The sequence below is a fragment of the Netta rufina genome, assembly GCF_964035555.1.
Source record: "Netta rufina genome assembly, chromosome: 7".
NCBI classification, from domain to species: Eukaryota; Metazoa; Chordata; class Aves; order Anseriformes; family Anatidae; genus Netta; species Netta rufina.
In genome coordinates, this window is record NC_140130.1 from 9,838,703 (window position 1) to 9,861,856 (window position 23,154).

Here is a 23,154-nt window from a genome sequence, read left to right on the forward strand (position 1 = left end):
TTTCCTGTTCTAGCTTATTGTAGCCAGTGGGGAGAATGGTGAATGTAATATGAATGTCAAATTTCTCTAAAGTAGGACCATTGATTTCTTATCTTTATTCTAATGTAGGACTCTCTCGGATTTTGAGAGCTCGCTTGGAAATGACCAAGAACAGGGTTGTTGACTGGGCTTTAGCAGAATACATGGCTTTTGGCTCTTTTCTGAAAGAAGGGATCCATGTCCGACTAAGTGGACAGGATGTGGAGAGGGGTACTTTTAGGTGAGTACTGAGATAACTCTTAAAATCTGTCCCATACATAAAGGAACATGTTTGCAATTCGTAAAGAATATGTGCTTTTAAGGGAAGGGGAAAGCTGATACTGTTCAGCATCAATCTTAATGTCGTTGTTTCCTTCAGTTGATCTCCTTTAAAATGCTCTGTTTACAGACACAGAATAGTAGTTAAGGTAGAACAGAAGTTCTTAAATATTTTCTTCCTTGCATGGCTGAAAAGTAGAAATTATGGAAATTATTTCTTTTGCTTTCCAAAAAAAAAAAAATCAGCCACATTCAACCTAATTGCTGAGAAGTATGAGCAAGGTATTTGCTGCTGCAGATTCTGAAGTGTTTAAATACTACTGCAGTGGTGGCTGCTTGGAGCTCTGGTATCCTCTGAGCAAATATCTTGCCAGTTGGCAAGGCTCTTCTAAGTGAAACAAGATCCTTTGTACTGAAACTCTTAAAGACTGTGGAGCATGAATGAATGCTGAATCTGATCACTTGGTAAAATATATACGGTTCTGCTGCCTTACCTGACTCTCCATGGAGTAAAATCTTAATGATGTATTTAATTGAACCCTTTGATGCGAAGCCCATTGCTGGGGGTGAATGAACGAGCAGCTGCACCATGCTTTGTTGTGAATGCGTGCAGAAAAGAGATCAATCTTGGTGCCTGTCTTGTGTGGTGCAGTGCTCTGTGGTGCGACTCTTCTGTGCTGAGCTTCATTTGGTATCAAATCCTTTGGGCTTTCTTCTTTTTTTTGTCTCATTCTAATGGTAATTTAACAAAATCCTTCAGACAAGACCTCAAAACAAAACTGAAAATCAGGAGATTCTCCCCTCCCAACCTCCGATTCCTCATCCTCCTTGATTTCAGTACCAGGGTCTTGTAAAGTTGTGAGCACCTCCTGGGAGAGGAACACATGTTCATTGTTCAGCAAGCTAACTGCCTGAGTCAGGTGAGTGCTTAGTCAGGTCTAACATAAACCTATAGATTTGTCTTAGGAATACCAATCCTTTCTATTCTCAGCTCTTTGACTGGTGCAAGAGGATTTTCCTGAGCTACTGTCCAGACTTTCTCAATGTTTTAGAATAAAAATGGTTGTTCTCACAACAATATAGAGAAAACAAAAACCAAATAAGACAAATAAAAAGCTATTCAGACTGGCAAAAGCTAGCTGAGGATTACCGTGCCATCTTGATTTTATTATTCAGTCTTTTAAAAAAGAGTAAAAAGATGCTCACATAACAAGAAAAACTTGATTTTATATTAGTATGATGTCACTAAAACTGACAATTTTTTAACAGCAAAATCTGAGTTTCATGTCTGTATATTTCTGGCTGTCCATCTATGCTCATCGTAATCACCTTTTCCTGAGGAAACACAAAACTGAATGTTCAAGAAGTGTATTGCCTGACTAGGCCTTTTATCTTTGTCTGAATGACGAAACTAAAATGAGTGTTGAAAGTTACTTCTGCTTTAACAGCTGTTTGTGTGTGTGTGTTTGTTTTCCTCTTTCTGCCTCTCTCCTTGTGTTGGTCTTCAAAGATTCTGTCTTTTCCTGGTTGTATTTTGTTGACTTCTAAATAGATTTCAGAGGTTTTCTGCTAGCATTCATTACAGTGAAGGGAAATACAAAAGAATTCAGTCTTCAGTGCTGGCAGCTATACAACACACAATAGTTGTTACTAGTGTAATAACTGTCCTTCTGTTAGCAGTTGTAAAGCTGGACATATTGGTGTGATTCACTCAGTTAGTCTGCTCAGAGAGTTAATGGATTACAGTACTTACTTCAGTCATCTTTGTTTTCATAGTGCTCCTTGGTGCCCCATTCTAATGCTGATTAATGCTGTTCCAGAGAACTGTAAATGGTGTGAATGGAAATAGTAGGAAAGAGGATGCAACTGCATCACGTTTTGGTGCACAGATTAGATTAGGTTTTTGGGATAAAAACCAAACAATTGTCTTAAGGAAAAAAATAATAGAATTTGCCAGGAAGGCAGAGTGGAACATTTTGATAACAATTTTTCCTTCTGCTTTTTGGCTTTTATTAGTCTAATATGTTTTATAACACCCACCTGACCCACCCAGCCACCCACCCTGTTCTACTAGTAATGATGAATTTTCAGTTTCCTTGAGTGCTTGAGACCCAGCCTGGATAATCGGTGAAAGTCCTTAATGGTGCAACAATTCTATTGAGACAATAATATTACTATATTTCAACCAAACTAGAGCGTTGTGTAAACCACAGATAGTTCTGTTGCTTACATAATTTCTAGAATTCATTTTTGAAGGTTTATCTTTGAAAGTAGCAATGTTAAAGCCTAAAGGTTTCTTAGCTAACAGATTTGTTTTAACAACTCTTTGCAGCCATCGCCATCACGTGCTTCATGATCAAGAAGTTGACAAGAGAACGTGTGTTCCCATGAACCACCTCTGGGAGCAGCAGGCCCCCTATACTGTGTGCAACAGCTCCCTTTCCGAATACGGTGTCTTAGGTATGTTTTGGGGTAATTATTTGAGATTTACTAAAGTTTTAATGGGTCTCAAACAAAACGTAGGAATTGATGACTGCTAATTAAGAGGATTTTTTTCAGATTTTGCTTTAATGAGGTTAAGCCTCCTGGCCTACAAAGTTTTGCTTTGTTATTTGAGTTTGCCAAACTTCAAAACAAATAAATCGCTCCTTCTGCTGGCATTTAAAAATGAAAACACTCTGCTTTTGTTATATTTCAATATTACTGCATTTGTAACCGTTTACAAAGAGCCTGGACATACAGAACATATATCCTGTATTATGAGCCAGGATTTAAAGAACGGGGGCCTAAAATCTAGTCAAAATGCCTAAACTGATTTCCCCACCTGCTCCGCCACCTGAAAGCAGTAATTCTTCCAAGAGATTCAATGAATGTACCTTGTTCATTATAAATTTTGCTCTTTGTTGCCTTATCTTGAAGGGCTTTTAACAATTGTTGTATTATAAACTTTAAGCCAAACTTTTTTCCCTATAGCGTGCTATGATTGATCTCTTGATTTTAACATTTTAGCATAAATTAAAAATGAGATGGGAAAAAAATCAACTTATTTTTTTCTAAAGTTTTGAATGTGTTGCCTCTTGTATGAGGAATATGAATTTGCAGTTTTCAATGTGCTTATAGTGCAAAACTTTCCATACTTTCCTAATGGTACATACGCCTATTTACGTAGGCTGCTTAGAACCTGTCTGTTCTTCAAAGCATGTAAACTGGGAGACTTAAGTAGCTTCTGTTAGAAAAGGTATAGAATATACTAGCATTGGTCTCATTAGTACTCAAGAAAATATATAGTAATGACAGAAGGTAAGTTAAGTATAAGAGAAGCACAGCTCAATGAGGATGAGCGTGTTGGAAGAAAGCTTTGAAAGAGTTATATATGAGACTAGTATCAAAGCTCTCAAGTCCTGGCATCTCTTAAACAAGCATTTTCACGGGCTACAGTTGTTAGATTAAGATGAAAATAACCATCTGTTGTGGTTGATTTTAGCAATGCTGGAACATTCACTTAATGCATTAACAAAAGGGGAGGAACTGTCAACAGGTCACTTTGTAACAGATATAGAAATCTATCCTAGCTTTATCTGAACTACTACTCTGACTGTGCTGTACTAAGAAAACAAATCCTTGTTACATGTAGCATTGATCATAGTGGATTACATTTTTGCTACAGGAAGACATTTAACTTCACAGTGAATGGATAACTTCACTCTGACATGATGAGGGTGGCAAGAGGGATGTTGAGCACAGAACAAAGGCATCTAATAATTTATCAAAAGTGTTATTGATTCTATGGATAAATAATGAAATACTATTTCATATCCAATTAATAACTTATAAAAAAGGAAAAGATGAAACATCGTAATAGATAAAGATGGTAATTTATAACTAGTTGCCTCAAGTTTCCATAAATATTTGATCACATGGTCATTATTACTTATGCTACATATTGCCTATTGCTAATAATATTAAAATTAAAATGGTATAAAACAGCATAGTTGGAGCATGGGCTGACAAATTGACATTTTTAGATATTTTTCTTAGCTCTTTGGCAGAATTGGTGTGAGCGGAACTTTGTAAGCTAATACAAGACATTTACATGTAAACTCTGAATAGGAGAGTACAAGAGAGAATGTGTATAAATATAAGAAAATGTATTTGGCATAGAAAGCAAGAATTTAACTTCAGAGAATCATTTTTTGTTGCTGTTCAAACAAAAATTGTTCCAGTTTCCTACTGTTTCTCACAGTTTTGGTCAGAGGTTTCTTAATCTGAGTGTATTTATAGTGTTGCTACAAATTTTATGGGCAACTGGGTCATAAGTTTCTGGTTTTGTTTTCTTATATTCAAATAATGTATCCACATGTGAAAGTGACAAAGTGATGTGTTCCTGAATATTGTTGAATCTGATATAGTTCCAGAAATTACATCTCAATTGATCAGTCTAGGAAGTCTAGTGTTGATATGGAGTGAAGGCTAATTCTTATTGCAACAATTCTGTTTTTTAAAAGGTAACCAACTGAGCTTCTTTTGGCTTTTCCTGTTTGCTTTTTTTTTTTTTTTTTTAATTTCATTTCATCCTACTCACTTCTACCTCCCTCAGCAGCAGAATGAGAAAGTTGATATAATATCTTGCACTGAATGCAAGCAATGGGGCAAAATATAGGTTTGTTTGTACACTGAAAACAAGAGTACCATTTCTGTGCAATTCTGCTTCAGCAGACGTGATGGAAGATTTTTAAAAGTTAACAATACTGATTTTTAGGTTTTACAGACTTTAAATCCTTCTTGTCTGAGACATTTTCTGGCAATAAAGGACATTATGTTGGTATAAATAGTTGATGGGTGGCGATTATTTTACTGAAAATGCCATATTTCTATGCTGAAATGAATTTATAATTAAGCTTCTGCTCCCTTGTTAACTTTTGCATATCAGCTTTGTCAGGTATGTTTACTTGTGTATTGTATCCATACACGTGACTTCTAGTTAAGCACTATAGAGAAGCTATTGGAACTGTTACCTGTTTGGCTGGTAACATCATCATTTTAGTGTCTGGAAGAATGAGTGAATGTTTACAATTCAAGGAGTCAATTCTTCAGGAGTTCGTAAAATAGGGAGAAAAAACACAGATTTGATTTTAGTTACCTGTTACTTCTGCTGCATAAGCCTGTTATGCAGAAGGAGTGCAATCAGTGTCCTAAAGTATTTGGGGGAAGGATAAAAAAAATAATAAAATAAAATGCTATTAAGAATTTGATTTACAACTGTGTAAACATGCAGCACCTCGGAATTATTATGGGAACTCCTTTACCTTCTGTGAATTAGAGCTAAGTAAAAATAGATTGAGCAGACTGATTCTCTGACATGATTAATTTGGCTTAGAAAACAAAGGCAGTCTTGTTACCTTATAGCTCAAACAATCGCTTATGTCTTGTATACCAGAAGCAATGAAGTGTTTGCAATGGGACATTAAGTCAGGGTATTTAGCAGCCTCTAATAATCTTATTAGACATCTTATGTCTCCTATTTTTAGCTATATCTAGATTATTAAAATTCACTTCTGTGTCCACTCATCTAGCTATAAGTTTTCATTTTCATTGAAACTGAATGTCTGGAAGTATGAAGTCATGAAGAACTTTGTCTGCATTTATTTGCTGATCAGCATAGAAGAGAAAAGCAGAACTAACTTACAGGCTCTCCACACTGCCTCTTCAGCATTTTTAAATACTCAAAAGGATCTCCTGTCTTTCTTTACTACCCTCAGAATGACTTGTGTAGTACTGATCCTCCAACCAGGAGGAGCTATTCTCTCTCAGCTTCAAAGCTGCCTTTAAGAGGTCTTGAGCTGTAGCATCCCCTATCGGAAACTTCTAGAGAGTGTTCAAGCACGATAGACTTGGAGCTAGTGTAAAGCTCAGCAAAGTCTTTAAGAGACTTAGACTACAGCTTTTTCAAGGGGGAAGGTCGTGGTTAAAACAGAAGACAAAGGGAAAAGGACAGGTGTTCATTTAAACTTTTTTTTTTTTTTTTTTCCACAATGCACTCCTAGAATGAAATACATAGTGTTACTGCTCATTCAGAACAACACGTTTTTAAGGTTAGGAGTACAAAATATTCTTAACTGTCAGAAATGGTGTTGGGGAATACGACAGACTAGTAACCAAGGATCAGGTTTTCAGTGGCATCTACATGGAGCTCTAAGGCTTCTTAAGTTTTTCTGTTCTGCAGGATCAGCCACCACTCCTGGGCTATGTTTGTTTTTTTGAAAAGATATGCATCCCTCTGTTAAGCTCTGAGCTTAGATTTTCCATTAAACATAGCACATTTTTCTTTGTAACTTTCCTCATTCTGCTGTTACATCCCTGCACTGACAAGCCATCTGTGGCTATTAGTTAACTTTGATGCCTTGAATCCTTTTGAAATCGCACTGAATTAAGCTGTAGCCTTGCTTATGTCAATTGGAAAAACTACAGTTCTTATGACAACGATGCAAAATGCTGTGGGGGAAAACCACATCATCATATGCTGTGTAAGCTGCCACTTTGCTTGAAAGCACCCCTTTCTCTGCCAGAGTGATGGAAAAACAGTAAGGGAGCACAGCAGGAACTGGGCTAACAGACACATGCCTTTCTGCTATGGCTGCCATCTAGGGACCTTAATGAACTTCAGCAATTAAAACATTAGTTTTGCAACCTTAGTCAAGTGCTGTGTATTTTTGTTTGGTAGGCTTCCAAACAGAGGGAGAGAGACAAAACTGCTGTGTGGATACTGGTCCCCTGTGCCACGGTGTGCTCTGAGCCCTGAGAGGCTGCTTGCGAGTTCAGGAGCTGCTTGGGGGCTCTCAAGCACTTTCTGGATGGTACAGATGCTTCACCTTTCCTTCTTTGAATCTTACGCCCTGCAGCCTGCTTGACTTAGCACTCAGTTTTGTCACAGCTTAAACCTGTTCTCTCAGTGTCTAGCTGTATAAGAATTAATGCTTTAAAATGACAAAGTTTGCATGGGGTTATGAAGAAATGTTGTTCAGTTCTGGTCTCTGCGGACATGAGCAATACAAGTTTGTAATGTCTTCTGCAGTTTTTTAACCCTTTACTCTTGTCTGAAGTTAAGCCCTCTCAGGGGGTCCTGGATAGCAAGCTGCTCCCCTATAGTCACACTTCATCTCTAGAACTGTGGAATCTTTGTAGCGCAGGTCAGCTTCCCTGACCTGGATGCATCTGGTGCCCCAACAAATCCCTTTCAGGAAAAGCACCTCACCCTGTCCTCCTGGCATCTGTTTAGACAGCTATCTACCTATATATGTATATATATGAATATATATATATATTTAGCACTATTTAGCTCTTTAAATACTTTTCTCCACGTGCAGCTAGAAGCAGTAATTGTCAACAGACTTCTTAGCAATTGCTATAGTTCCTGGTAGAACATCTTTAATGTCTTTAACATCTTTAAGACTCTTACTGTCATTTTCATGGTGGAAAATGAGTTCTGATATACCACAGACACACGTTCCATGAAATAGTAGTCCTTGTTGTAGTAATTTCAAAATATTAATCAGAATGTGTAGGTAACATTTGAATATACTTTCTCAAGTATATGGATGTCAGAAAGCTTGCAAAAGGTATTGGTGTTGGGATCGTATAATAAGTTTTAATACAACTTCACCTGTGACAGCGTCACCTTGTGGAGGTTACTAGCACAAAACAACAAAATAGGTAGTGAGAAATGGTGCTCTTTTTTCTATGTGAAATTTTAGGGATGGTTTCAGTATATGAAACAAAATCGTGTGTGCTCTGACCAAGTTTTAAATGCACATTTAGCTACATACTCTTCAGGAAGCACCGTGTGATTACTGAAAGCTCAAAGTGGTCAAGACCTCAGGTTTTTCTTCTCTAAAAGCTAGATTACCCTATCCTTACAGAGAGCAGCATATGCACAAATAAGCCTTGAACATATTGCATATTTTCTCAACCATGTCACCCAATCAGATGAAATGGTCTCTTAATGCTTGTGTAAAATTAGAATGGGTTTCAAGCCTACCTAGGGAAATCTATTTCTCAGATACCTTTGGGAACATGCATTGAAGAGTTGTGTAGGTTTTTCCCCTGTTTGCATTATGCTAAAATCAATAGTCACAGAAATAAGGAGGACAGAGATTTAAAATACGTTGTAAAAGAAAGGCCTTCCAAGTAGTCAGGCTGAAGGGAGTGGTCAGCAAAAAACATCCTCTTTGGTAACGCACTGGCATAGCCAGACTGTCTTTAAGTCGCTAACTTATTGATCTCCTTTTGCCCTCACAACCTGCCTATTTCCTTTTCGTGAGAACATGAGCATCTGCTGGAGTCATGGATGATTTGTTTAGAGTTCAGCAAGTGACTGAAGCCAAGTGACTCGAAGATTTCTTGCTATGGAGATGGTAAACAAAAAGCTGGGTTGGAATCACTAAGGAGTATGCTATGAAGACACTATAAAAATGTAATAATAGCTAAAGCTGTTATCTCCACAAATAGACAATTTCACTTGGAGCTTGTCTTGCCTGTTCTCTCATGCAGTTAATTTGTCCTGTAGTTGTCCACCTACAAGAAGGGCCAGAAGGTCGACCCAGGAAACTGTAGGCCTGTTAGTTTGACCTCAGTTCTGGGGAAGCACGTGGAGCAGATTATCTTGAGAGTCATCACACAGCACTTGCAGGACAAGCAGGCGATCAGGCCCAGTCAGCATGAGTTTATGAAAGGCAGGTCCTGCTTGACAAACCTGACCTCCTTCTATGACAAAGTGACGCGCTTGGTGGATGAGGGAAAGGCTGTGGATGTGGTCTACCTTAACTTCAGTACAGCTTTTGACACCATATCCCACAGCATTCTCCTCAAGAAACTGGCTGCTCGTGGCTTGGACTGGTGCACGCTTCGTTGGGTTAGAAACTGGCTGGATATCCGGGCCCAAAGAGTCGTGGTGAATGGAGTCAAATCCAGTTGGAGGCCAGTCACTAGTGGTGTTCCCCAGGGCTCGGTGCTGGGGCCGGTCCTCTTTAATATCTTCATCGATGATCTGGATGAGGGCATTGAGTGCACCCTCAGTAAGTTTGCAGATAACACCAAGTTAGGTGCATGTGTCGATCTGCTTGAGGGTAGAAAGGCTCTGCAGGAGGATCTGGATAGGCTGCACCGATGGACTGAGGTCAACTGCATGAAGTTCAACAAGGCCAAGTGCCAGGTCCTGCACCTGGGATGCAATAACCCCAAGCAGAGCTACAGGCTGGGAGATGAGTGGTTGGAAAGCTGCCAAGCAGAGAAGGACCTGGGAGTTGATAGTCGGCTGAATATGAGCCAGCAGTGTGCTCAGGTGGCCAAGAAGGCCAACAGCATCCTGGCTTGCATAAAAAGCAGTGTGGCCAGCAGGTCTATGGAGGTGATCGTCCCCCTGTACTCGGCTCTGGTGAGGCCGCACCTCGAGTACTGTGTTCAGTTTTGGGCCCCTCGCTACAAGAAGGACATGGAGGTGCTTGAGCGAGTCCAGAGAAGGGCGACGAAGCTGGTGAGGGGCCTGGAGAACAAGTCCTACAAGGAGCGGCTGAGGGAGCTGGGCTTGTTCAGCCTGGAAAAGAGAAGGCTCAGGGGTGACCTTATCGCTCTCTACAGGTACCTCAAAGGAGGCTGTAGCGAGGTGGGGGTTGGTCTGTTCTCCCATGTGCCTGGTGACAGGATGAGGGGGAATGGGCTAAAGTTGCGCCAGGGGAACGTTTAGTTTGGATGTTAGGAAGAACTTCTTTACCGAAAGGGTTGTTAGACATTGGAACAGGCTGCCCAGGGAAGTGGTGGAGTCACCATCCCTGGAAGTCTTTAAAAGACGTTTAGATGTAGAGCTTAGGGATATGGTTTAGTGGGGACTAGTGGGGTTTAGTGGGTTAGTGTTAGGTCAGAGGTTGGACTCGATGATCTTGGAGGTCTCTTCCAACCAAGATTCTGTGATCTTCTAAACTTCCAGGAAAGTTTGTATACTGCCATTGGCAGAAGATTCTGTTTCTGGGGCAGAAGGAAGAAATCCTGTAGTCCCAGTTTGGCTGTAGCCATTGAGTTAAGCTAGAGCAATTTCAGTCTCATGCATAGATGACCAGTGTCCGTGTAAGGTGTTGGAGAGGTATTCTTGTAGTTCTTGTTAAGAGGGGGACTTGCTTTGTGTGTGCCTGGCTTGTACTAGTTTTGCTATGGGTTTTCGCTGTGGAACTGGACAAGCTAGTTTAAAGTTTCTGTAATGATATGTTCATTGGTTAGTCCTTCACTCTTTTTTTCCAGCTTGTCAGTAAATCTCTCAGGGAAGGAACTACTTGTATGTGTTTGTGGCATCCAGCACGGGAACGCCTCAATCTTAATTTAGAGCTCTGAGTATCTCTGTGATAGCATAAAGTCGAACAGCATTAAAAAGGGCAAAGAAGGTCTGAATAGGCTTGACTTGATCCTGAAATATTCTTCACAACTTAATCAGTTAGCTTGCACCGATAACCTTAAAATAACTCGTATTCTGCACATGCCACAAATTTTCTACCTTTTTTCCCTCTATTCCTGGTATGCTGGGCCATCACACAAGTATTTTTATTATTATTATTATTTTATTATTGTGTATTGTTTTCTGTTACTGCTTATTGTTCTGGTTTTATAGTTTTGTTTGAAGTTATTCCTGTATTCACTGAAGATAAGCCTAGGTATAAATCACAAATTGTATGAGGCAGGCCAGCTCTCACTTGCTGGTGACTGAAGCAGTTTTCTGTGTGTGGAGAATATTGAGATGCCAAATTCATCTCTTCCAAGCAGTTTGAGTTTTTCAAATACAGATTTAGGCATTCAGTATGAGACATGGTGTAGAAAAATACCCTAAATTTAAGTGTGGTCATTAATGTGAGACAGGTACATTGCACATAGCTAGGTTTCCTTATTCTGCCTGACACGAGATCCTGCATGTTAAAGCTTCACAGCAGAAGCCATCTAGCACCTACAAACACCCTTGTAGGTTTTTTGTGGGTTTTTTGCCTTAGAAGAGCCACTAGGAATCAATGACCTAGCTTATACTGCAGTAGCAAGTTTTTTTTTTCCTTTCTCTTCCAGTCATCTCCCCAGTCCCTGTCATAGAGCTGGGGCTTTATCACACTGTTGCAGGGCTTTCAATGAGAGAAGCAATTCACTTCTGACTTCATTTCTGACTTTGAGAGAGATTCATGGAGCCTTCAGTTATGTTCGAGTCTTGACAAGATTTAAGAGCAGACAGCAAACTGCCTGGCTTGCTCTGTGCAGAACACCTGTGCTGTTGTCAGCACGGCTGCTGTTGTATGGTTGTCCTGCTGTGTTAACTTGACGTAGCTGAGTAAGGAGGGGTGCAGGGCTTTTCTGTTCTGTGTGGAGTTGTTTGAATTCATAGTCCAAACAGCACAAGGTTAAGGAATTTCTGCACTTGCCTGTCACTGTAAACCACCTGGAAAGGGGCATAGATGTGTGATAAGGAATGGAGAGAGAGGAGCGTGTCTTTGTTTTCGTTAGCTGAAGTATGATGTCCTCTCCACAAAGAGCACTTTTGGTCTCCTCTCTGCCACAGAGGCAGAGACCTAAAGGATTCATAACCTTGCCGAAGGCTTACTGTGCGGTGTGTCTCCACGCAGCTCTTAGTTCCAGCTCTTTTAAAGATCTGAAGGCTGTAATCCTGCATAAGGACTCAAAATTGATGTCACCAATAATTTTGTTCCTGCATGAGTTGGGGGGGAAAATTTTATGGTGGTGTGCTGGGCCGTGCAAGTCAGAAAATTAACAATTAGGTTGTTGAACTAGTCCTAGACCATAAGTAGATTTCTACAAGAGAAGATGGTGTATACCTCAAAGACCTCTTGGGAAAACTTCACACAAAATTCTGAGCTGGAGGAGGTGTTTTAATTGTTCATTTAATAATCCTGTGATATTTACCTGTTTGAGGAAATTTCTGAAGGATTGGAGTCAATATTGCAAAAAGGTTATTTGCTAATCTTTCTGTTGAAAATGTTACTACAGAAAACTGCTTGATTTATAACAGGGCTAAAAAAGTCCAGCTCATGCTCTCATTTTGGTTTTCTTTTAATTTAATTTTATATGAGAAATTAACAGCATTCTCAGCAAGTCTGTTTCTTTTTTAATTCTCCTACTTCTCTTCTTCTTAGGTTTTGAACTTGGCTTTGCTATGGCGAGTCCCAATGCCCTGGTGTGCTGGGAGGCGCAGTTCGGTGACTTCCACAACACGGCGCAGTGTATCATAGACCAGTTCATCAGCTCTGGCCAGGCTAAGTGGGTTCGTCACAATGGGATTGTTCTGCTCTTGCCACATGGCATGGAAGGAATGGTAAGGGCTGCTGACTGCGGTGGTTCCACACCAAGGACCGTCTAAACTCCACCACACTGCACTCTTGCTCCCTCTCCTTGAAGGGGCGTGGAGATAAATATAGTGGGGGAAAAAAAAAGCTCATGGGTTGAGATAAGGATAATATAATTAAAGGAAAAAGAGAATAAATAACCTTAACCCTAACCCTAGTGCTACAAAAATTAACGTGAACAGATTGATCAGTGAGAACAAAAGAAAAATATTTTTGAGTGCTTAGCTCTGTGTTCTGTTTAGTGGTATGCACCTCTTTTTCCTTGCTGTGTGACAAACTTAATGTGTTACTGGCTAGTAGCATGTGAGTGCAAGAAAAAAAAATCACAATAACAAAGAAAGCCACATAAGACACTGCATCCTTTCCCTAGAAAGCTGGATTCTTAGTGTACAATAAAAAGGAAAACATGCAGTACTCAGTTTTAAACTAAGCATGTTTGTGTAAACTGCACTAAATTCACTTGTAATGAAATGATACAAAACTTTAAAACTTCTAAAATCATTGGCATTAGGTGACTGGTATTTCCATATCATGTTCATGAAGTTCCTACCAGCAGTAGAATTGTTCTTCAAATATTTTAAATTATTTTTAAAGGTTATATTTGCATCATGTCAGGCTAGGTTGATTTTCTGCTTTTCAAATACATTGACATTCATGAATTGATGCATGCATGTTTCTAATTTTCTATTAAGAAAAGCATGGTGTGAGCCACAGAAGCAATCTCTAGCAGTAAAAATGCTCCAATCCTTTTGCTACAAACTGCGTCATTTCCATTCTCACAAACAATTCAGTTTATTTCCATTCAATTACAATCCTGTCCTGATATGCTGGGGTGCATTCATATCTTATGAATGGCTTTCCATTCCCATTTGTGTGTATAGAATGAAAGGTCTGATGCAGTTCACAAGAGTTTTGATAAATTAATATATTTTTTTCAAGCGAATCAGGAGGGACAGCCTGAATGTGCCCTCAGCAGGAAGTGTGGTCCTCTGCAGGGAAGCACTCAGCTGAGGGGAGTTACTTCTCTGCTACTTACAATACATTAATCTTTCTTTTCTCATAACCACTTGGCAGCTAAGATTTGCCCAGCTCTTCTGAAACATGCTGATTTTGCTGCTAGTGTCAGGTGTTTGGGGAGTATTTAAGAATCCCACCAAGCTGCTGAAATCCGTTATCTTCCTGGAGGAGTTTTCCATTACAGGAGTGCTATTCTCTCTAACTACAGTGGTGGGGACAGAATGATTTGGGGAAGGGTTCGTAATGGGATATGGATCCCTTCACCTCTAGGTCATGCATTCACAGGCAAGTTGGCTGTGATTGAAAGACTCTGCTGCCGAATGGCTCCGTGGGGACTCATCTGCAAGTAGCTAATGGATTCAGTATAGGTCTCACTGGAGAAGTGGTCACAATAGAAATAAACCCTACCCCATCCTACGCAGCAGCCCCTGGCAGTCTGACTGGCATTGTCAGTAGAGAAACCCAAGATGGATGGGAACACTGAGGCTCTGGATCGAGGTTGTTGCTGGGGCAACGTGTGTGTGCGCATGTTAGGGAAGCCTTGTGTGTCTCTCCTGTAATTGTTTTTTAGGGACATCTCTGCTTGCAGCCTAGTCAATTCAGTGTGCTTGCAGAGCAGTGTGTTTGTACACGTGTAGTTTGTACTCAGTGTAGTGTTCAATTTACTGCAAATAGATGTGTACAGTAGTGGTACTGCAATATTGGGCTGTTTCTGTGCACCATAGTTTTGCGTGGCTTTGCTGCTGCTTCTTCTCAAGCACTTACACATTTCTAGCCAGAATATTTGGCATCTCAAAAGTGGAGACAGATTTCAAGAGAATACTTGTGCAAGGCACAATTTGTGGCTGTTTCTGTTTCTCATTCATTGCCAGTGAAGAAACTTTTTTTTCCCTTTGGGTTCCCTCAGTGCATGGCGTACAGTGAATCCTGCACTTGAAAGCAGAAACAATCATGTGTTGAATCAAAATAAACTACTAGCTGTCAAAATAACGAGTGATTTTGGAGACCGTACATTAAGGTTTCAACACAGAAAGTTATGATGACAGACAGAGACATATAAAGAAAAAAGCTCTTTGTAAATATCATTAGCTTAGGAGCCGTGGAGAGATTTGAGAGGTGTAATAGTTCATGTCTTAAGGTTAAAATACCTTGAGCCTGTCTCCAAAATGAAAGTCCTTCCTAACAGTAACTGTCACTTGAACAAGCAAGGGCCGCCAGCATTAGCAATAAATAAAAAAGCACACTGTCTGACTCCTCACAGCTTTCCCTCATTCATTACAAATGAGGATGTGAGAAGGAAGACAACATTGTGTTACACTTCTTATTCCTGATATTGACTGTGACCAGCAGGCACGTTTTGCTAGTATAAAAAGGATCTAACAATATCTGAGCATTAAAAGAAATCACCTTGGGTACTACTGGTGAGAAAGCAGATGTAAGTGTTCAGTTCTTTGGCAGAATGCAAAATGCCTCTTGAGGCAATAATCATAGGCTAATTTGGCAGATAATGTTTACTTGCATTTTGATCCATTGTAGCTGTAGGCTATTTTGTCCCATACTGGTCAATGAGTGATGGTAAGAGAGAGATCCTGAGCCTGCATTTTTTGCTAATGTTACAAAAATAATCAGCAGTTAACATTGCTTTGGCTTCTTTTTAGCATACAAGTGTGGTTTGCTCCCAAAGTACGAGACACTGCGGTATGCTAAAACACACAGTGTTTCTCCTTCTGACATTCTTCCTGCACCTTTTTGCCCTGCATTAGCAAGGTTATTTTTTTTTTGTCCAGATGGACCTATTACCCTTTTTCAGGTAAAAGTGTTGGAAATTCATGTGAAACCTAACCTTCCCCTATGAAAACAGTTTGTGGAAGACAATTCCAGTCCTGTGGTATGTCCTTTCATCTCTTCTCACTGCTGCAAGCTCTGATGTCTTTGTCTGGGGAGCAGGTGTGCAGTCCGGTGCGGGGTTGCGAGGGTGAAAGGAAGTACTTATGCAGCGAGTGGCCTAGACTGATATCCAACGGCTGATTTGGCTTTTTAATGTTGTTTTAAATTATATCATTACTAGGGTCCAGAGCATTCATCAGCCAGGCCTGAGAGGTTTCTGCAGATGAGCAATGATGATTCTGATGCTTATCCGGTAAGTAGATTTGTCAAAGGCCCTATCCTTTTTCTGCTCTTTGCTTCTCAGAGATTTATTTTGACCTGGGTTGTGTTGGCTTCATCATCTGAGAAATCATTTTATTGCCATGAGTAACAATCAGTTATTTGCCGCAGAAGAATAAAATTTGAGTTACTTTTTTTTTTTGGTCAGAATCATGTTTTTTTGGCTAGGTGTAGTGCGATAAAATTCAGCTTCAAGAGTTGGTGTAACATTAAGTTGATCCCAGTAAAAATAGTGGAACTGTGCAGTCTAGGCTGTTTCATTTCAAAGCTGAGATCATATACAATTAATCTCTGTCTGCATGATCTCTTTATGGCTGTTCCTCAGGGCCAGTGATTCTGCCTGTATGTATTGCTGTGCATACTGCAAATAGGTTTCTCTAGCAAATTTCTAGTGGACGCCATGTGAAACTACTCCTGGATTTTTGCAGTAGTCCCAAATTATACTGCTGGGAGCATGAAAGTAAAGGCAATTTCTAAATTTGATTCTGTTAAGACCTTTAGAGTTTGATAATTCACTTCTACAGAAAAAGTACTTATCTCTACAGGATATGGGGCATCCTCTTTCCCACTTCAGATTCCTAAGAAGCGCTGTTATACATCAATTGAAAATGCCATCCGTGTGTGTGTGTGTGTGTATTATATATATAAATAAATAGAAAATGGATGCATTTCAGTTTTGGCCCTGATTCTGTTAACTTGGTGGTAGTGATAGTTACAGATCAATGTTCTTCCTCATCTAAAAGTGTTTTTTGTCAGTCTACTGGCAGAATAAAGACGTGTTTCACTGACTAATTTCAAGGACTGTTATTTGCATATAATAAGCAAGTTATAAATTTTATCATATGAGCTAAGAGTTCAAGACATGAACCTGGATGTCACTGTGTTAGATGCTGCACCAGTCTGTACTGAGATTATACCTGCGTGTATGCTTGCTTATATCCCTATTTGCATTCATATATGTTTATAACAAAACTGTAGTTATAAAATACGTAAGCGTAGAACGTTAAAACTGTGTATTAAGATAATATAAGAGGGCAGGACACTTAAAAAAATAAAATAAAATAAAATAAAAAAAATAAAAAGGGGAGTTAACTATATACTCAAAAAAAAAAAAAAAAAAAAAAAAAGAAGAATTGGGGAAGCAAAGGGGATCTGCTTTGTGCCTTATACCTCCTGAAGTGCTAGTCCTCCTCACGCTTCCTTCCTGGACTTCCTAGCTTGCTGAAATTAAAGGAAGCTTTTTGCCTTTATTTGCATACGCTTTTAGGAGTAGGAACAGAAGAGTGCTTTGTAGAGACACTTCCCTAGCTAATAAAATAATCTCAACAGAGCTCTGCTAATTAAGTTTGCTGAGAAAGGGAGTTGGTGAGAGTCAGAAATAGAAAAATGTCTTTTAAGCCTTTTTTTTTTTTTCTGGTCTTTTTGATATTTTTCTGATGGCTTTAATATCTCTCTCAGGAGTTCAGTGAGCAGTTTGAAGTTTCCCAGCTGTATGAATGCAACTGGATTGTGGTGAATTGTTCAACTCCAGCCAATTACTTTCATGTTCTCAGAAGACAGATCTTGCTGCCTTTCAGAAAACCGGTAAAGTTACTGTTATTCTAGGTGTATTAACCCTCATGCGAAGAGGGGATCTTTGTTTTGTGTCTGTCATACTGCTGGAAGGAAGGTTAATCCTTGGTGCTTTAATCCTGAACGCAGGTTGGAGGTGGCCAATTTGGTGGAATAAAACTCATCTCTCTCTAAAATTCTAAAACTTGTTTTTCAGCTTTACTTCTTTCTGGTTGTGCAGAACTTTACATGATTTTGACAAGACACTGTGCAGCTAACAGGTTACGTAATCTGCATGTCTAAGTGCTGGTACTTCGAAAACATGGGTGTACTTGTGTAGGCAGTGACTGCCATCTTTAAAACCGGCTCTTTGTTTCTGGAGACTTATACTGGTTTTACTCCAGTGCCAGACACTTTCCCTCTCCTATTTTAGAGATATTCTACAATATTAAGAAGAATTCACAACGGCAGATTTCTTCATGTTTAAGCTAGGATAATTACATAGTGTAAGGCACTGTGATTTGCATCACTGCATTAAGGTGTTTACTGTAACTACAATAGTGGCTGCTGGTACAGCAAGAGAAAACTTGGAAGATCAGGCTGGGTTTCCCTAGAATACAGCTTCCCAGCTGGTTTCTATTGGCAGAGTTGACCAAAGTCCTCCATCACTCTGAGATGTTTATCCTTTTTAGACTTTGTTTAATGCTAAAATTGTGTAGTGTTGCTGTTGTTTCTTCCTTTCAAAAGTAACTGCTGTGAATTCTTTCAGATGCTAGCTGACTTCAGCCATGGGTGTCGAAACACAGATTTTTGGAGAAAGCTCTATGTTTACCTTTGAAGCCATTTGGCTCCTCTGTAACTTGAATACTAAGATACAACTATTGGATATTTTAGTGGTTCATGGTGCTTTGATTTTGTTCTTAAAGGGGACCATAAAGCAATGTTTTTTGAGAACCTTTATAGGGAATGAATTAACCAAATCTTCTGAACAATTATGAAACTTCATAGGCTTTCAAAACATGAAAACAAACAGCAACAACAAAAAAAACCACATAATTTACTGTGTGTGTTGTTCACTTTAATTAGATCTATAGCATTTTTAGTTTGTGGTTTTTGTATGAAGATTGTTAAAACTATTGCATATAATAACATAGATAAAGCTGCTCTTGAGTGCTGGAAAAATTTGTTTTACAGCTCATCGTTTTGACACCCAAGTCACTGCTGAGGCATCCAGAAGCTAAATCCAGTTTTGATGAAATGGTGTCTGGTAGGTCATCTTAAAATACTATGAACAAATAATGAGCTATACCAAGTCACACATCAAATTGGAAGTGTGAAGAAGATAAACTGTTCTAGGGAGTTTGCCTTTTCCTTCGGCTCAATTTCTGCAGAGCTGTTGTAACAAGATCTAGCCTGGACTTTGGCTGAAAACTCTGCATTCAAATACAGATTCTTGATTTTGACAGGTTGTCTAGTAACCAGACATTAATCTCAAGGGCTGTGGAAAGTGCATTCCCTTCTCTGTAACGATGTTCTCCTTAATATTAGGTTCCCCTGCTCTTTTTCATTTAAAAACTTGAATTGCTTTTCGTACTGTACCCATAAATGTGAAAGAAGGGTTGTAATCACACTCTGCCCATTTGGAAGAACAAAGATTTCATTTCCTTATTACAATACTCAGTTCTGGGGCTGCCATGTCACAGCAATGATCTAAAGTAAGATGAGTGAAATAGTGAGTTCAGATCTGGACCCTACTGCCCATAGCTGCTGTTGGTGAGCCATCAGCACCACCAGATCATGTAGCAGCAGCAGATGTTAATATCAAAAGAGGAGGAATTGGTCTTGCCATGCACTGGCTAGAATGGCTAGAATGTATTAGAGTGGCATAAGGAAATGCAGTGAAACAAGTGAAACATAGTAAATTATTAAAGTGGTTGTTTAGAAGTGAGCCAGTGTGCATGGTTGTGGTAGTCTGTTTCAAGTTCTAGCTAGGGTCCTGATTGCTGTCAGAAGAGAGCTCAGGTTTTTAAAAGTGTGTTATAGTTGCCTAAACATTGACTGTGTTACATGTCTAAACCTTGCAATGTCTCCGTATTTTAAGTGAGTAAAGTTTGCTTCTCAAGCAAAGAAATTTGTGGGTTTTGGTTACTACTTAAAAGCTTTTTTGAATGAATCAGATTAGAAATTTTATAGGGATTGTGATTTGTCTCTTTAAGTCTTGGGATCCTCATGTACTTCAGGCTAATCCTCAGTAGCAGCCAAAATTCCCAATTAACATCCAGTTCTTCATGTTCCTGCTGAAGATGACAGCAAGAAGTAAAGTACTGCTGACTATGAGCTAACTCTTTTTGCTTTGTTTTTAACTGAAAGCTGAGCCAGCTGACCCAATGAAGCACAGATTCAGGTTTTTTTTTAATGATGAATTCTGCTGTTCAGTGAGACAGGGTAATTCTGACATAAATCAGTTCCTCTTTCATATGTTTGTGTTGCTGCTTTTCTACCCCCAAGATAAATGGTTCTTCAAGCAGTAGCTTATTCTTCTGGTAAGTGGGTGTGCTGATTCAGACTGGGAGGTCATGCCACTGTCTGCTGCCTTCCAGCTGGTTAATGTGGGAATAGTTCTAATCAATCATAGAAAGGAGCAAAGAAAAGGATCTTTTAGACCATCAAGTCCCTCTTCCTGCCAGTGCAAGACTACTGGCTTTCATACTTCCCAGTTTCATATATCCCAAGCAAATTGCTCTCCTGGGAGATGATATCACAGGGAAAAGATATCTAGCAGTCAAGACATGCATCTGAAATTGTATCTTAGCACTTATACATATGACTCAGTACTATGCTAATTCTTCCTTTGTCTAATGCTGTTTTAGCTCTCAAACAGAGGTTTAAATCACATAAGTATACATCAGTTGTGTGGGTGCTTTTGTAAATATTTCTACAGTTACCATATTTAGTTCCAGTATGAATATGTGCTCTGCTTTTATATATAAACTTCGAAAATTCTGTAATTGTGTTACTGTTACGTGGTTGATATCATCTTGGAAAGAAGAAAAAATATTTCAGGTAGATCTCTGAATACAACTGTAAGCAAAGGTGAGCTATCCCAGCAACTTTAATGGCATGAAGCTATGACAGGGGAGGTTCAGGCTGGATATTAAGAAAAAGCTCTTCACTGAGCGGTTGGTTGGATGCTGGAATAGGCTTCCTGAGGAAGTGGTCATGGCAGCGAAGCCTGCTGGAGTTCAAGAAGCATTTGGACAACACTCTCAGACACATGATTTGATTTTTGGGTGGTTCTGTGCAGAGCCAGGAGCTGGACTTGGTGATCCTTGTGGGTCCCTTCCACCTCAGCATATTTTATGGTTCTGTGATTCTATAACTTAAAACTGAAGGTGTAATGCACAACACAAAGCTAAAAAGGAATTCACTGTTAATATATTTTTCCTTTTAAATGTGGAAGAATGGATTATTGTCAGTCTTTTAAATTCTTGTGAACAGTCTGAGAAGAATGCAGGTCTGAAAAGTTGTGAGAACAGGGAGGTAAAAGGATGCCATGACCATTGCAACCTGATGATTACTCAGTAAAGGACAGTTTCTAATGCTGCTGTATTCCACTGTCAGTTCCACTGAGAGCACTTTTCTAATTTTTGCTCTAATTAGGTACCACCTTTCAGCGTGTGATTCCTGAGAATGGACTGGCAGCGCAGGCACCACATGAGGTCAAGCGAGTGATTTTCTGCACAGGAAAAGTGTACTATGATCTTGTGAAAGAGAGAAAAAATCAAGACTTGGAGAAACAAGTAGCTATAACCAGACTTGAACAGGTGAGCTCTCTGACACTCAGTAGATAGGATCTTTGGGGAGACTTTCAGCAACAGGTTGCTATACTTTTAAAGATGACACTTGCCAGAAATGATGGCGATAGCTGGCATTCTTAAAGAGCTAACAAGACATTATCTAATCCTTGTGGCCTAGTGGAGAAGGAGCACATCAGTAGTGTAGTGGACAATGAGGTCCAGAATGCTTGCTGAGTTTTCCAGAACAACATAACAACAACAGAAATGTTACAGCGTGTACAGCATGATGGCACCTTAAATTTATTTATCCAGTCTGTTGGGTTTAGGTGTTGTGAATAACACTTGGCAGCTATATTGTCACACCCTAATTATGGACTTGTATTGTGGCAGCTACTTTACTAGAAAAACTTGTAGGAATGCAGGAGATATGGACTATATATGGAATATATGTAGGAATGCAGGAGATATGGACTATGGACTACTTCTGTTCATATCCGTGAAACAATAAAATAAGTGTGTATTCATTTCTGACAGTATGAAAACAATTAAAAAAAAAAAAGAATTACGTTAACAAACATATGGCTATTAAATTAGTGTGGTACTAATTGGTACTAATGGTTGGTTGCAATATGCGATAGTTATACTGCCATGTGTTAAAACCATGTAAGAGAAAGCTTTGCGAGTTATTAATGTCTCTTTCCAGATCTCACCATTCCCATTTGACTTGCTCAAAGAAGAGCTTGAAAAGTATCCAGGTGCTGACCTAGTTTGGTGTCAGGAGGAACACAAAAACAGTGGATATTATGATTATGTCAAACCTCGTTTCCGCACTATTGTAAACCACACACGACCCATATGGTATGAGACTTTAAACAGTTGCTCTATCTCCTGGCCTGATTTGTTTGACAGGTTTTTGACTTGAGGGTTTTATTTATGGGGAAGACAGGTTCCCCACAAATCAAAAAATCCTTTGAGTTGGGGTTCTCAGGTGAAGGAGGGAAAAGGCTAGGCAACTGTTTCTCAAATAGATAATGTGTATCTTGTTCCTCCTTGTAGTTCTAAAAGAAAATCAGTAGCAACTAGCTCTGTATTTGTTGCCACTTAGCACAGTGCTTAGCTCTCCTAGCTTTTTCTTTCTTCTTGTCTAAGAATCTGTCTTTTCTAAAAATTTCACTCCACCTTTCACATTTCTGGAGAGAAGAGCGGTTGTAAGAGCTCAGTCTAGTCAGATACCTTTGCATTTATTTTAGATGATTGACTTTCAAATCTGCACATACAGCTGTTGAAGGAGTGAGAGTCTTCATTGCCAAAAGCAAGTTACCTAATTATGATACAGTGTAGCTGTCTGCCATGGGAGGGATGGAGGAGAAGATGCAGTGAGGGGGAAAGAGGTGGAAGCTGACTGGAAGGTATAACTGATGGTACAAATTAGATTTGATTGTATTTTATATTTTTATTTAAGAAAGATTGATGATAAAATGTTCAAATCTGCCAAGTTAACTTAAATGCATTTAGCAGCATGTTCATGTGCTTGTTAGTGTCAAAATAATTTCTCTTCTTACCTCATTTCTCTGCCCAATTATTTTTGTCACAAAGGTATGTTGGCCGAGAGCCTGCTGCTGCAGCTGCCACAGGCAACAAGAACACGCATCTGGTGTCGCTCAGAAGGTTCCTGGATACAGCTTTCAACCTGGAGGCCTTTGAGGGAAAGACATTCTAACTGCAGGGCACCAACTCATCTCCATTCCAGTACTGTCTCAAACCATTGCATCCAAAAAGGAAATAAAAGTGAATGGGAAAAATACTGGAAATTATGTAAGGATCCAGCAGCTGACTGCATTACACTACACCTTGCTCCCCAGTTTGTAAGAAAAAAAAAAAAATCCAGCTTACCTTCCACCATTTTTTGTCACTTCTCTATTTAGATTGGGAACTCTCTGGGACAA

At 39.4% G+C, this 23,154-nt stretch overlaps 1 protein-coding gene across 3 annotated transcripts in view; it reads left to right on the plus strand.

Annotated features, from left to right (window-relative positions):
- Positions 1 to 22,928, plus strand: part of OGDHL (oxoglutarate dehydrogenase L) — a gene marked incomplete at both ends in the record, with an annotated part of 49,395 nt that extends 26,467 nt beyond the window's left edge. For all 3 annotated transcript variants that reach the window (XM_084290583.1, XM_084290584.1, XM_084290585.1), the window contains 9 exons: positions 109 to 259; positions 2,630 to 2,757; positions 12,468 to 12,646; positions 15,763 to 15,834; positions 17,319 to 17,444; positions 18,606 to 18,678; positions 21,072 to 21,235; positions 21,912 to 22,066; positions 22,805 to 22,928. In XM_084290583.1, the coding sequence (XP_084146709.1) occupies positions 109 to 259; positions 2,630 to 2,757; positions 12,468 to 12,646; positions 15,763 to 15,834; positions 17,319 to 17,444; positions 18,606 to 18,678; positions 21,072 to 21,235; positions 21,912 to 22,066; positions 22,805 to 22,928 (1,172 nt within the window). The remainder of the gene's footprint in view (positions 1 to 108; positions 260 to 2,629; positions 2,758 to 12,467; positions 12,647 to 15,762; positions 15,835 to 17,318; positions 17,445 to 18,605; positions 18,679 to 21,071; positions 21,236 to 21,911; positions 22,067 to 22,804) is intronic.
- Between the last annotated feature and the right edge of the window lie 226 nt (positions 22,929 to 23,154).